The sequence below is a fragment of the Clarias gariepinus genome, chromosome 5 (assembly GCF_024256425.1).
Source record: "Clarias gariepinus isolate MV-2021 ecotype Netherlands chromosome 5, CGAR_prim_01v2, whole genome shotgun sequence".
In the NCBI taxonomy this organism is placed as follows: Eukaryota; Metazoa; Chordata; class Actinopteri; order Siluriformes; family Clariidae; genus Clarias; species Clarias gariepinus.
The window spans coordinates 30,600,830-30,616,074 of record NC_071104.1 but is presented as its reverse complement, the minus strand read 5'-3'; the positions used below and the strand labels follow the sequence as shown (position 1 = coordinate 30,616,074).

At 40.5% G+C, this 15,245-nt stretch overlaps 1 protein-coding gene across 5 annotated transcripts in view; it reads left to right on the top strand.

Annotated features, from left to right (window-relative positions):
• tns1b (tensin 1b) overlaps positions 1-15,245 on the top strand; it is a 216,131-nt gene that overhangs the window by 101,908 nt on the left and 98,978 nt on the right. For all 5 annotated transcript variants that reach the window (XM_053496636.1, XM_053496634.1, XM_053496632.1 and 2 more), the window contains exon 3: positions 948-985. In XM_053496636.1, the coding sequence (XP_053352611.1) occupies positions 948-985 (38 nt within the window). The remainder of the gene's footprint in view (positions 1-947; positions 986-15,245) is intronic.

Sequence of the window (15,245 nt, the reverse complement as noted above, 5' to 3'; positions counted from 1 at the left end):
TATAAGCTGACAAAGCATACTGTTTTGATATTTCTTTACAATGAGAATGTGCTATCTGTCCTTTTGTTTTTTACCTTGCATAGTTTATGGTGGTTCTGTTTATAGCATCACAGAATAGACACTAGATAATAACACAATTGGTTTAAAATAGCCGGCGGAATGGTGGAAAATGACTAATGAAGCTTTCACATTTTTCTGAGGCTGCAGGAAACAACAAATCATTTGATATCTGGAATGGAATTCATGAAATTCATGCAGTTTCTTCAGGAGTCTATACTGTTTAACCACATGTTAAATCAGCTATTTTAAGTCTCTGTAATTTGATGTACTCTTCTGTAAAATCAAACATTTGTAATTATCCATATGGAGCATATTGAGATTAGTCCAAGATCAGAATGCGATCTCACCCCTCTCCCTTGCATAACACTTACCTAATCTGTGAATAGTCCTAATATTTATACTTATAAGGGCTGAATACTGATAAGCACGATTTCAGTATTAATTCCTCACTATCAATTTTGAATACAGGCCATGGACTGCAGAAGCTGCCTGTGGTCCATCGCTCATGCTTTGTGATGCTTAAGGCATCTTGGAGCTGCAGGATTACAAGACGATTGTGAGTTGATCTGTGCAGTATGAACTGGCCATGAGCCTGACCGCTGTGTTTGACTATGAGCAGCCAAAAAAGCAGAAACAGGGCCGTTGGTCTGGGCAGTGTCACGGCACTACTGGCAAATTATATTTGACTGTGTGCTGAGAGTAAACAAGCTGCAGCTCTAGGAAGGAGCTGTCCATGTGAAGCATATCTCTTGATTTATTAAACCTCTGATTTAATTGCATTTGATAATGCTTTGATTTATCATTTGTGAAGTAAAAATTAACTCAATTTGGGTTTATTCTCTCTCTCTCTCTCTCTCTCTCTCTCTCTCTCTCTCTCTGTCTTGCAGTGTGCCGGTTGGCTTGCCACAAGAAATGTGAAGTTAAGGTAAGAAATGTTACATAGTTACTGTGCAATAATTTATCTAGTTTTTTTCCTTCCAGCATTTTGCCTAGTGTTTGATTTTAATGTTTTGGAAGCCCATTTTCAACTGTTATTGATATAAATTATTAATCAATATTATGCTCGTGTCATCACTCATTATTTAGTAGAATAGTTAATATTCAGGAATAATAGACAAATTATAAATAAAAATACATAATAATGGATAAATAATAGCCACAATTTTGTAAAACATTAGCATGCATTAAATGTATATCTGAATAAGTAACCGAACTCAGGTGTAAATATTCTCACCAATGTTAGACAGTATGGATATATTAATATATCTTAAATCATAGAGAGAATAAACTTGGTGGATCTTTGCTTATTTTGTTCATTATTGAAAAATATACAATCCTGTGCAGAAGTGTTGAGATACCCTGCATTTCTTCATACTTTGCTTTCAAAGAGCCAGACTTTCCTGTATTTTTAAGGTAGTCTTGACGAATAGTTCTTCACACTGGCTTTTTTGGCTCTTATTTTCAGTCCAGTCCCTGTTTCAGAGGAATGTGTTTTGTTTGTTAAGCCACACAGTGACCTATAAATCATTCCAGAAAAAAACAAAAAACAAAAAAAACCCTTTAACTTAAGGCATGAACCAGTGAGGTATGATAACTGTGAAGAAGATGAGGTCAGTGATTAGTATACTGGTGATGATGAATGGTTGAAACAGACGAGAGGGGTTGCTGAGGTTATTACATAAGCAACCCGTTTTTAAATTGTATCTTTATGCAGTTTTGTTCCCCCTTTTTTCCCCCAGATTTACTCCCTAATTTAGTCGTGTCCAATTCCTCGCCATCACTAGGGGGCCCCCACATTAAGGACACTATTACCACTCGGTCGGGAGGGCCGAAGATTTCCCCCGAACCACATGACGCCAGTGTGTCACGCACCGTTGGGGGTGGCGTAACACACTCGGAGGCTTGCGTGAGGCCACAGTGCCTCCCATCCCTCCCCTCTGAGAGAGCTCGTCCAATCAGCTTTCTCTAGACCTTCGGCTGTGAGTGGTTACAGCATCACCTGGGAATCAAACTCGCGATATTACCACTTGATAGCAATTTGTTCCCTTTTCTTTAATTTGATTTAACTTTCTACATCCACATGATCTACAGCATTTAACTTCTTTTAATATGAAGATATGGGGGGTGGCTCCAAAAACTTTGCACAGTACTGTTTAATCAATGTGAGGCATAATACAATATGTGGCATTAATGCTATGTCTATACCATTAACAGACTTAACATAATGTTGCTTAAGGGAACTGTAACATTAGGCGTTATTGTCTCTAACTCTATCTAAAAGCACTATAAATTGTTGAAGCTAGATGGAGGTTTGTCTGTCTATGTTTCTTGGACATTTCCTTTTTGAAAGTCAAAATAAAAAGGTTGTTCCTTATGCATGTTGTGTTACTCTGTTAATCCTGGTCATTTTTCTTTAAAAACCAAACAAATCTTATCGCTAAGGAAATGTCTGCCCTGATAATACCGACAAACTCTCTGGCGGGAACAGAGGCCCTGTCGTTCCCCCGCCATCTTACAGATCACTAAACAAATGCTCCCTGTCCCAGAACATGTTTAGATATATATATATAATGCTATATTTAACTTGGCCGAACCTTTTCTAGCTGAAGATTAAAGTCCTTGATATGCCTCCAGTGGGGGAATCTATGATTTAGTTGTTCTCAAGTCAGTCAAAGGGGCAGTTGTGGGAAGTGGCGTAGTGAGAGAGAGTTCTGTGAGAGTACGTTTTGTGCATGTGTGTGTGTTTGGGTTTGGTTTATTGGGGAGAGCAGGGTGCAGTGGAGGGAGGGAGCGAATATTTCAGCATTTGAAGAATGAGTGAAGCAAGAGATCATGTCAGCCCAGCCCTCCGCCCTTCCATCACTTGGCCCCATCTGGCACACATTACTGCAGATTGAGAGTGTGTGTGTGTGTGTGTGTGGGTGTGGGTCCGTGTATGTAAACTGTGTTTTGGGCACTTGGCCCTACCTATGGCTCTGCCACTCTTTGCACTCACAGGAAATTCCAGAGCTGTGAACGGGTGCGTCCATCAACTGCCTGCTAAATTACATGCATACACAAACAGAAACTCACCAGACAGCAGCGACACTTTCCTATAAGCATACAGCTCTCTAAAAAGACATGTGGTCAGGATGTTGTGCTGAAATAAAAAATTGCCTTAGCCACTACTCGTGAAAAACCTTATCATCCCAACACACTCTGAACACAACAAAAACAAGGAGGAAATGATGTGCTTTCAGGTGAAGTACAGTGAATTGAAGGAAGCGAAGCTGTGCCGAGGAATAATGTAGAGCAGGGAAGTTCCCTTCCTCTCCGTGCTGGCTAGGAACAGTGTCTTGTTTCCGTCATGGAATATGACCAGAGAGGACGACCCTATCGTGCTGCAGCCTTCCTTGACTCAACTGTAAATGAGCCCTGAAATAGGTCAAGCTATGTTTTGAGACTATGATAACTTCCATCATGTAAGAATTTCTGGCATAATACAGTAGTCAAGACTATCCCATGTCTCAGTTTTATATGATGAATCGAATGCTAAACAAATGTAAGTATATGCACAGTATATAATATCTGGTACTCTACAGTATGTCGATATCCAGGCAACTATCATGCAACTACTGAGGGAGCTGTACTGTTAGAGATGGATTGCATTAGCACATTATCTAAATACAGTTGTATCAGCAGTTGGCTGGCTTAGTGGTCAGTACTGTCGCCGTGCACCTCCAGGGTCCGGGTTTGATTCCCGCCACGGGGTCTGTGTGCTTTGAGTTTGGATGTTCTCCCCGTGCTTGGTGGGTTTCCTACATCCCACAGTCCAAAGACATACAGATTAGGCTAATTGGTCTTCCCCGTCTTTAGGTTCCCCGTGTATCTTGGGTGTAAAAATGGGAATAAATACAGTAGTCACCATTGGCCTCTACCTCGTATACCTTTATGTATCCCACAGTGGGGAAATTTCTTTAGATTGTTGGATGGATCAGCAGTTTTGGGTCAGAAGAGTAACAAGACATAGTGTCCCTTTTAGGTGTAATAGGTGAGATGCTATTTGGAATAATAGCAGATTGACCTGATTAATATAATTTGGTTTGGATGTTACAATAAAAATATGGTACGTGAATTATATAAATGCCAAGCTATACTTATGTCCTGAAGTTTACATGGCACCAGGCCCCTGGCAGACAGAATAAATAAAAGACAGGGCAAACAGCACCATTGCAGGTATGACATCATCAGATACAAATGTCCCATGAGTATATTAATGTTTTTCCAGCACCCAACGATAAAAGATTAAAGTTGGCCAATCTACAACCGTACTGCCTGCTGTATTTATGCTTCTGACTACACAAACATCCTTGGACTTTCTTCTTCTTTTCTATACCTATATTTATGAGTGTGCAAACATTCGCCAGCATTATCAACCTTTTTTTTTTTATAGATACGCTTTCTCATTGTGGAGTTGTTTGTTCAGTCTTCCACAAAGGGCCATAAAGTGTACTTCAGAGGCTGTGCCGCAGGAACAGGATTGGAAGATAAGACCAGGCTTAGACTGTGTCCTGCGCTGCAGCTTACACAGCTCTCGGCAGACAGACAGGCTTTTCCCAGCACCTCACACACACCTCTATGGGTCCGCACTTTATCCAAGTGTTCCCCTCTCAATGTCTTGGACGTTTCCTCTCGTCTGACAGAAGCTTGACTGACTTTCGCATGTTGCAGCGCAGTCCATTCCGAGTTCATTAATTATTGGCTTGGATTACGTCTGACATGATTCGAATTCCGAAAGCTTCAGTGGTCTCAGTGCGATCATTAAATGAAGGCAGGATGGGTTAAGTGGGAGGCTAAATTATTCAATACTACTAACAACACACGAGTGAGCCAGGCCCCAAAGGAAACAGGGTAGATTTGCATGAATTAAAGCGAGGAAGATAACATCCACTCAGCAAAAAAAAAAAAAAAAAAAAAACAGTTCATAGATTGTCACAGATCATTCCTGTGCCTCTGAAAATGTTCTGGATTGTCGTCCTAATTTGTGCAGTCTTGCTGATAAACTATCCACTGTATAGAGAATTTCCAGTTTTCGATACGTTCTTTACCATAAATCTCTTACACGTGGAAAATCGAAGCCATATTTGGTAGCGCACTCGGCCTTCAGAATGCCGATTCCATGACTGGTTTGTTTGTGAATTCAGCTATAATGTGTGTTAACATCTGTGAATTCTATTTATAGGATCTGTCTGCTATGCTCTCACTTACTCCAAACACGTTCACATAGTTTTCACAAAGCCAATGCATGACTTCATGAAAATAGTTTCATGTAAACGCTTATAAATGTTTAAAGACCCGGGGAGTATAATTCTGTGATTGATGTTGTGTTTATGGGTTCATGATATGCAGTTATTATAATTACATCTTGGCAATCTGTGCATGCGATTTGCTAAATAGTTGCTTCTTTCGGTGTCTTGGGTAGAAATGGGGAAAGATGTACCATCACCAATCGCGATGTTGTTTTTGTGCGAAACATTTTTACAAAATGATGCTACGACATGTACGTTTGCAATCATGGCCTACTTTTATTATACACTAGGTTGCATGCAGAGTTGTAGAGAGTTGATTCTACAAGAACATGGGTGCACCACAACAAGTCCTTCTAAAAGTGATTTTGTCTCTTGAACTCTGATAGCTGTTTTGTTTTCAAACCAGATAGATGTTTGCCTGTTTGGCCTGGCGTTGGACATTGTGCACATAGTGTTTAACTGTGGTTCAATCCTTCTGCTAAACCCCATGTTGTCGGCTGAGAGACGACGTTTTTTTAGGCACAGTCACAGCTATTGAGAGACTTATGACCTCTCTGTTTATTACTTTTCCCTCTTGGTGGAACTGGATGCAGCTCCCTGTTCTGCCAGATATGATGAACGCTGCAAGGAGCCATGCCATGTGCCAGCAGCCTCCTGAATTTGGCTGTCCCAAGCATGTTTTTCCTTGCGACGCTTTTGGCGAATGGAACGTAGTGTTTTTTATGACCCCTGCATGGCCACGCAGGAGCCATACACTGACGAGATTATGCTGGATCGACGTCCAAAGATGCAACTTTTCAAGCCAAGAGGAACAAAGGATCAAGATGGTGACTCAGAACTGTGTTTGGTTCAGGAGGCATGTCGGTGACTCAGAACTGGGCTTGGTTGGAGACGGCTACGGAAGAATGCCTGGTTCTCATTCGTCTTGTCCTGGCTGTGAAGCACGTGTGAGTTCTGGGTGGGCGGAGGACATGCATGTGTGCACTTATGTTCATGATGAACTCAGCTGGCCTTCTCTGGCACTGATGCATTTTTAGGTAAAAAATGTTAACATGAAGATTTATTTTGATTTACAATGCTAGTCTCTATAATTTGCATTTATATGAATTCTTTAAAGGCTTGCACAAGTACAGTAATGCCAAAACCAGTCAATTGCAAATATTGTAAGATTTCATACCCAAACCAAAAGGTGTGCCGAAACTGGAACAAATGAATGATCGTGGCTTGTGTTTCACGTTTTTGCCCTCCTACAGCCCAAACCAAAGCCCAGGCGCCTCCTTTCTCCTGCTGGCATAAGAACAGTGCGCAGGCATTATTTGGCTGTATTTACAACCCACATGTTTTTGACGCGCCCGCAGCTCTTTATGCAGCCATCAGGCATGAGCTTTCAGCATGTGTCCTCATTTATGATGGTTGGTCTCGTCCTCACCTGGTGAGCGAACGGAGTTGATTTGTTTATATTTTGGTGATATTTTGGTGTTGCCTAGAAGCTTTTACCAGATGTAAAAGCAATTAGAATAATGTTAAAGAATTTAGGTAGACATACTCTATAAAGGTTGACTGATTCATTTAGGGTTATACTGTATATTCCTGGAGGTTGTAATTAAAAGTCTCTCCTCGTAGGCTTTTCCTTGTAGTTGTAGTGCACATAATCATGGTGGTCTGTTCTACTCTGTAAGAGTGGAAAGCTTAAAAAGCAAGATGCATGATGTAAAAATGAGTAAGATTACAGTAAAACAGGATCATTTCATTATGCACTCTTGCCTGTTTAGCTTTGTGCAATTTGTTTGTGGTGTGCAACTGTTATGGGGTTCCAGCTCTTTTTGATGTGTTAAGTGTTCACTAATTAGCATCTTTGTTTCATGCCTCACTCATTTTGCAAGGCTGTTGTTAATTCCTAACACATGCATGTGTAATTTGTAGCGACATGCATGTGTAATCTGGCTTGCCTACATGATAAAGGTGCGAGTGTACACGTTTCATTCAGAAACATGATCCTTGGTTGAGCTAGACAGTTTGCTGTTCTGTCTAAGAGTGAAAGTCAGAGGCAGGATAGACGATTATTTCTGTGGCCTTCATGTGAAGGTTTCCGTCTCATCGCCCTTGTGCCATTGAGTGTGCTCAGGTTTGTTTGGTGCTTGTTGCCCTGCCATTCATTCCAGGGTTTCCAGGGAAAAGGATCATTTGGCACAGAGGGTAATTTATTGCCATTGCGTAATTGAAAAACCTTGGTTTGTGAAGATAATATTCCTGTGCTGCTGCTGTGGATGCCCATGGTGGTTGGCATAGAAGGGTACTCATACTGTAAAGGTTTAAAGACTCCCGAGTTGCCTAAACTGGCAGCTTGCAGTCCCTCCACTCTGGTACTGTACATCCTAGAGACTTTGATTTTGTCTCATACTGCTTCGGATGCTGTTTTTGCATTCTCAAAAGATATGGCATGACTCCAGTAACCTCTTCCAGCACACAATGACTTCACACTGTCCCCTTCCTCTCAGGGTGTGCCCATGAACTCTAATGGTGCTGCTCTGAAAGCCATATCCTGTAGCGTTTGTAAGAAGCTCACTCCTCATTTATGGAACATAAACAATATCTGACCCCAAGATGATTGTCCTAATGTTTTAAGCCAGTGATGATGGCAAACCTTTGTTTTGAAAATTCAATTGTTGCATAACAGTGTTGCTTAGAAATACAAGAGCTCCATCAGTTTCAATCAGTAAACTTCCCTTGTTTGTGTTGGTGGTCTCACGGAGCAAGAAGGTTATATATTTTTTTCATTTAATGAAAAAGGCTGCTCAAGAGTTGATGGCATCGACTTGAGATTTGGAAAGAAAACAGTTAGTGGTCTTTATGGGATCATTTCAAGTTAGTGGCGGGTATAGTTTCAAGTCTTATTGAATTACTGTACGCGTCATTTAGGCATTCTCAGACCACATAGTTCATGACAAGTTATAGGTCCGATCACATTGATTGTCTTTCGGTCTAAATTATTGCCCAAAAAGAGTTTATATCCCTTTCTTTATGTCTTGCCTTTTTAAATGTAATTTAAATATCATCATGTGGCTAGTTATATTGGATCTCATGCTGCTACAGATTGCTTAGGGACCATACTTTATAATCTCCTTACTCCTAATTTTCAGCAAGAAAAATTATTGCGTTGTTTCATGTTTCAAAATGTGTGCCTCGGTTTTTATAAAACTAAAATACCCGAGCTTGCTTTTTCGCTCATGGGTACTTTAAATGTGTTGGAATAACTCCGAGGGGGGCTGTATTATGAGTCATTATGCATGTTATGTGAATAGGGGGCATGCTGTGAATATGGCAAAACGCAGGCCGTGACCCTGGCACACTCCGCTCGGTGAAGGATGGAGGATCAGCCGCAAGGGCGAAAGTAAATCTTCACAGACTACCTGGCCATGAGGTCTTTGTTTTTCAAGTAACATAAGACATACTCCTTATGCGGAAATGGATGGATCCAGGGAACTGAACAATTTGAAACTGAACACTGAGTCTAGTATGTAGTCAACATATGTTGTTTATAAAAGAACGTGCAATTAAACTACACATCCATACAAATACTTAAACACACACACACACACAAAACATAAAGGTTTTAATCGTCTAAAATGTGGAGTCTATATGACATAAAGGTCTAGTTTAGTTTTCTGTCTAATATTAAGTGTAATATTAATTATTTCACACATACAGTATCACTAATGTTACAGTTTCTTTCACTGTGTATTAAATTACTAAATTATCTAGTTTTATGTTTTAAGAGACAAATGTTTATCATATGCTACCAATGACAACCAATCCTGTAGAAGACACTTGGTGACTTTCAAACTACAACCAACCTGATCCAACCATATCTAACCTGACCCAACCTGAATTCTGGAAAATGTTACAGTGGTCATTGTTGAAAAGCAGTTTTACACAAATAGAAGGTTGGATTTTGTTTATGTAATGAGGCAGGTCTTGCGAGGCAGATCTGCAGGCGACTACCTCGCTGAGTTTTGAACAGGTAGAGCCGTGGTCATGTAGACATTGCCAGACGCCGGCGCCGTAAAGGCAACAGTCAGCATGCCTATTTATTTATGACATTAGGTAGCACCCGGTAAGGTATCAGGGCCTAAAGGCAACAACAAAGTGGGCATTAAGATCAAAAATAAAGACAAAGACCCCACCAGAAACAGCCAGAGAGCGGCACGCAACTCGTCAAGTGCGCTCTTTTACTCTAAAGTTAAAGTTTATAAGCACATAAATAAGACATAAGCCCTGAAATAGGGTTTACTTGTCCTATTTTTCTCAGTTTGCACAGCCCCGTTGAGTCTCGAGGAGACGGCGGAGCTCTGTTTGTGTAATAATCCCACTCTGACTCCAAACGGGAAAGTCTTCCCGTGGTGTATGTCATAAGCACTCTCGCACACTTCTATTTCATTAACCCCTTCAGAAGTCTTGGTCCTAGAGGACTGTTGTTTTGTTTCACTGTGTACTGAACTGTATATGGTTAAAATGAAAGTAAAATCTACTTGACTTGACTTGGTAAGGGCTCTTAGAAGTATTATTACATAACAGTTTGGCATTTAATGGATTAAATCTGTATTTAATCAAAATTAAGGTGCATATAAGTCCACTACCATAGGTCTTAATATTATAAATGGTCCTGCTTTTTGTCTGTACATTGGTCCATCTTTTTATTTCCTTAAGTTTCATACACTGGAGGACCCGAAATCAGTCTCTGATTCAGAAGGTTTCATGGTTAAATGTTCATTGCACTATTCTATCAGCTATAATGTAATCAGTAATATAATCATCACAGGTGCTAGTCTCTAAAATAGGATAATGATTACTACCATTTCAAAAGTTTAAGGACTTTTAAACCAGAATTAAATATTTTATGTAAAGCACAAACCCTGTGATTTATTTATACAGCATACTCAATATTATGTAGGTCTGCTAGACATATTACCTCCAGTTACTTACAGAAGCAAGAGAAAGATATAAGAGTCTTAGGAGGAGGTCTTTAAACCATGTGCACAGATGATAAGGGGTGTTAGTTGCTGATCAACAACACTTGTAGCACAGCGGCCCATTTGTCCATGTAAAATGATTGCAGATGGCCTCTGTCCTTGATCTCTCCTCAGCCGGGAAGCGAAAGAGCACAGTTTTATCCACACAGCTGATGCATCCAGTCCAGTCCAGCCCCTCAGGTGCACTGGGATGTATTAGTTTAATGTTCTGTTGTCTTCATGCTTTGCTCATTGTGCAACATTTTTTCGTTCTTTTGACTCTCAGTGGCACGGTCTTAGATACAAAAATAAACAGAAACACCCAAACTTTTGGCAAGGAAGAGTAATCAAGACATGGAAAGAATGTCCACAGCAGGCCAAGTGAGCACGAGCAGGGGCTGTTACTCCCACTAGAGTGCGGAGAGGAGTAAAGAGAGAGGAAAAAGTTAGACAGCGAATAGAGAGGCAATCACTGACAATGAGTCTTATTAGATGCAGACTTTAGGAAAAACAGGGGCATGGCTATGGCACTCGAATCGATTTTATGTGGATTAGAAGCATTCGGGTAGGTTGAGTTTACTTCGTTGGTCAGAACATCTTTAGATGACCACAAAGATTAGGAGCATTTTTTTCATGGTAGTTTTTTGGAGGTGGAAAAACACACCAGTCTTGATCCTCACCGGACTGTTTACTGTTCTTCTTGAAAGCGCCAATATATTCAGATTGACTTGTTCCGTGCTCTTTATCTGATGATCTCTGCTGCTTATTTAGCACAACTGACAGCGAGAAAGAGATAAATGCATTAACAAATCCTTACCTCCACTTTTATCTTTTGGCGTGATAAGTAAATGAAAGAACAGCACAAACTGTCCATTGGCCTAACATCATGTCCCTTTCCATCAGCCAGCAGTGAAATCACTGTCTCTGGTGCAATAGGACTCTCCTCCTCTTCTCTCATCATGTGTCATCACTTTATTCCCCAGATGGCTGCTTCACTGCTGGTCCTACATTCAAACCTGCTGGTGTTTATCAAGAAAGGATTTGTGACTCCACTCTTCTTATGAATAACCTTTAGAGACTTTTTAGCATCAGAGACAGCTGTGTCAGAGGCTGGCCCATCTTACACTTGCCTGATTAACAGCTTTCTAATCAGCACTCTTCCTGCAGGCTTGCCGAGCTCATCAGCTAATCCGATAGTTGCCAGCTCGTCCCTCATTCTTTAATTGCTTGAGTAGGTAGCTTTAGCTTGAAAACGAATTAAAAGGAAATAATTAAGGGCAAACATCTCTTCCTAATGTCTTTCACATGAAAACCTAGAAGTTTCTGTCCTGCAGAAGAGGGCAGGCTGGTGGGTGGGAAATGGCTTGCGCCCTAATTAGGGAGGCGGAAAAAGAAAATTTTGCTGCATACATTTGCTTGCATATAGTTGTATATATTTTCTGTATATATATTTTTCAGTTTCTATAACATGGGGGCACTGTTGTGTTGTGGTTAGCACTATCGCCTTTCACCTCCATGGTCCGGGGTTTGATTCCTGGCCAGGTTCGATTCCTGTCTGGGTACTTTGGTTTCCTCCAAAAGATATGCAGTTTAGGCTAATTGGGGTTCCCAAATTGCCCAGAGTGTGTGTGCCCTGAGATTGATTGGCAACCTGTCCATTCTGTACCCTGCCTCGTGCCCTCCTGGTATAGCCTCCATGACACTGAATACAGGATGAAGCGGTATAGACAGTGAGTGATACAGTAACTGACTGTGGTTCTTTAACATCCTGCAACATCACAGCATTTATTAATTTCCAGAGCTGCATTAGTTTTTGCTTGAGATCTTGTATTCAGAATGTGAGAATCAAAACATTCTGTAAAGTCTTCTCCAGCACATCCCAAAGAGGTTAGGGTCAGGCTACAACCCATTCAGCTCACAACCTTTAAACCTCGGGCGACTTGGGGTACAAAATTCTATCTCAGTAGCTTCTTCCTCTTTAACCACTTGAAGAAAACAATAAATGGCAGGGTTCGACGTTCGTTTCCCTGATTTTCTCCCTAATTTGGTCATATTCAATTCCTCCCCATCACTAGGGGGCTCCCACATTAAGCTACTACTACTACTCAGTGGGGAGGGCCGAAGACTATCACGTGGTTCGGAGGAAACACGTGACGCTAGCCTACCGCATCTTTTCGAACTGCTCGCTCCTGCACCTCTGGGGGCGGAGTAACACACTCGGAGGAAAGCGTTATCCGCTCCGTCCGCTCGCGTGAGTTCACAGACGCCTCTGATTGGCTGTAGAGCCGTGATTAATGTGGGAGCACTAAGTACCTCTCATCCCTCCCCTCTGAGAGAGCTCGGCCAATCAGCTCTTTCTAGACCTCCGGCTGCGAGAGGTTACATCATCACCAGGGAATCGAACTCGCGATCTCCGGATGATAGGACGAGCACTTTACCACTTTACCTGGCATCTTCAAATACAGTCTCCACCAAGCTCATCCATCGTTTGGAGAAGTGTGTCACTTTAAGTGGAGGATACAGTATGTACAGTAGAGAAGGACAATCTCACAAATGTTTGTTTTTATTACATTATTATTTCTTAGCAGTAATAAAATTTGTTTCTCGTAATATGACTGAAGAAGCTGAAAATGGATGTACAGTTCTATATAGTAACAGCATAACAGCAGGATTATTAAATTGTCATGCCAATTTACTAAATGAAGTTATTATGGTGATTATTGCTAAATCTGGATATTGTGGATCCACCTTAGTACACTGTAGTATGCAGCTCTAAAATGGCTTATATTTTCAATAGTTCATAGCGTTTTTTATTTTATTATTATTTATTCTTAAAGTCTGCATTAGACAGGCATGTACAAGTTCAGTTAGGAGACAGCATCCATATTTTAAGGCAACTAATCAATATTAATTAACACCACAAGGTAATGAATTATCTGTGTGTTGTGAAAGTGTGTTCTGCATCAGCACCGGGATCGAGCGTTGCATGATTGAGTGCACTGTCGAAAAACTGTTTGCTGGTGCAGTTTACCACTCTGTCGGGGTTTTGATCTTCCTCTGCATGTCCCAGCAAGATAAGTCTTTGGTATCAATGTTCCCCCATTGTGTCTGTACTGATTTTCTTGGAACACAGACAACGGATGACACTATTTCTCTGCTTCACCCTATTTCTCTCTCTCTCTCTCTCTGTGTGATGTGCCATGCTAAGGCAAGGCTTTGTTTTTCCTTACATGTAGTTGAACACCATCCTGAACCTTGGTAATAGTCGTAGCTGTCTTATTACAGGCAGCACCACAGGGATCATAAAAGATAATAAAAGCCAGGACACAGGAACTATGTCAGACTCATAACATGCCAGCACCTTACAGGAGAACACTTCCTCATGCAGCGCTGCATGCACTCCTCTTATGACCAAATAGGGAGTTTCTTTTTCTTTTTTTTTTTACTGTATATAAAGGAATTTAAGGTTCTAGACTGTTTTAGTTCAAGTTGTTCATGAACCACTCTATCATATTCTTTTTATTCCATAGAGACAACTTTTACACTTTGTTCTGTCTCTTTCTTCTTCTTTTTTTCATCACACTTGTTGTTAATAATGGATAAAAATGTCTTGCATCACACCACAAACATCTGGTGAGCACAACTGTAAGGACACTTATAGCAGACATTTCACTTTGAAGCTCTCATCCTGTGTATAATTATTTCGGCATCACCGAACAATAATGGCACATGTTTTTCCATTTGTAAAAAAAAAAAAAAGAGAGAAAAGAAAAAGTGAAGGTGTTTTCCCTTTAGTGCAGGTTTAAGTATTGCTTTTACATCCCTACCATTACAATTTATGATTAGATGGTGCACATGGTACAACAGAATAAACCAGATGCATTTAGATAGAACAGGATGTTCTTTTCATGTAGCCATCGTACTAAAGGTAAACCATGCTGCTTCATTAAATCCTCTTGTTTCATTATGCACTCAGGTTTCATGTATAGCCTTCCAACTGGTATATTAATAACCCGGTCATTGGTATTGTCTCACCTGCTCAGAACCTTTTTTTTTTCTAATAAGCTGCATTCCTACCACTACTCCTTTTTTTTTTTTTTTTTTCCGAGGGTTGAAGGGTGTGTGTTTGCGAAGGCCAAGGATATACAGGGGAGGGAGCAGTGGGTGTAACCTGAACAGACCCCTCCGAATAACCTTAACAGAAAGCCCATTGTGTTCTGTTACAAACTGAAGCTCTTCAAAAAGTCTCCGCAACTCAGTGAACATTCAGAGGCTCTTAAACTCCTCCCTTTACAGGGAACAGATAGCTTACTGTAGGATCTGACACATTAGTAGCTTTGTTACACTATTACGAAATACTCTATCTCTTCTTATGTAATCTGCTTATTCAAGCATTATGTACTGTGTGTGCATCTTGTGGAATGTTGTTATTCGTCCATGAGTGACTGTTCCATTAGAATTTGGTCATTGAAGATAAGTAAACTTTAGTTGTGGGTGTGTGTGTGTGTGTTTTGGATGTGTATTAGAAATGACGATTTAATTGGAAATTCAGATCTAAGTCATGTTTTTAGGGATTTACAACCTGTGGGTAAAAAAAAAAGAAAGTTGCTGAGCTATACATGTGTTGGTGATTGCCTTGCATACTGGTTTGTTTAGATTGGCTATAAAACACAATGTAATCAAGCTCACACACAGACACTTTTCTTAGGTTTAGTAGGTTGTAGCTTGTAGTCCTTAAAACCCGTAGGATTTTTGCCCATTTGTGCATTACCAAGTTTAAAAAAAATTTTTTTTGTGTGTGTGTGTGTGTGTGTGTGTGTGTTTTCCCTCCAAAAAAAATAATTGTGAATTAATTAATGTAATTGTAAAGGATGTGCTACTTTGAAAC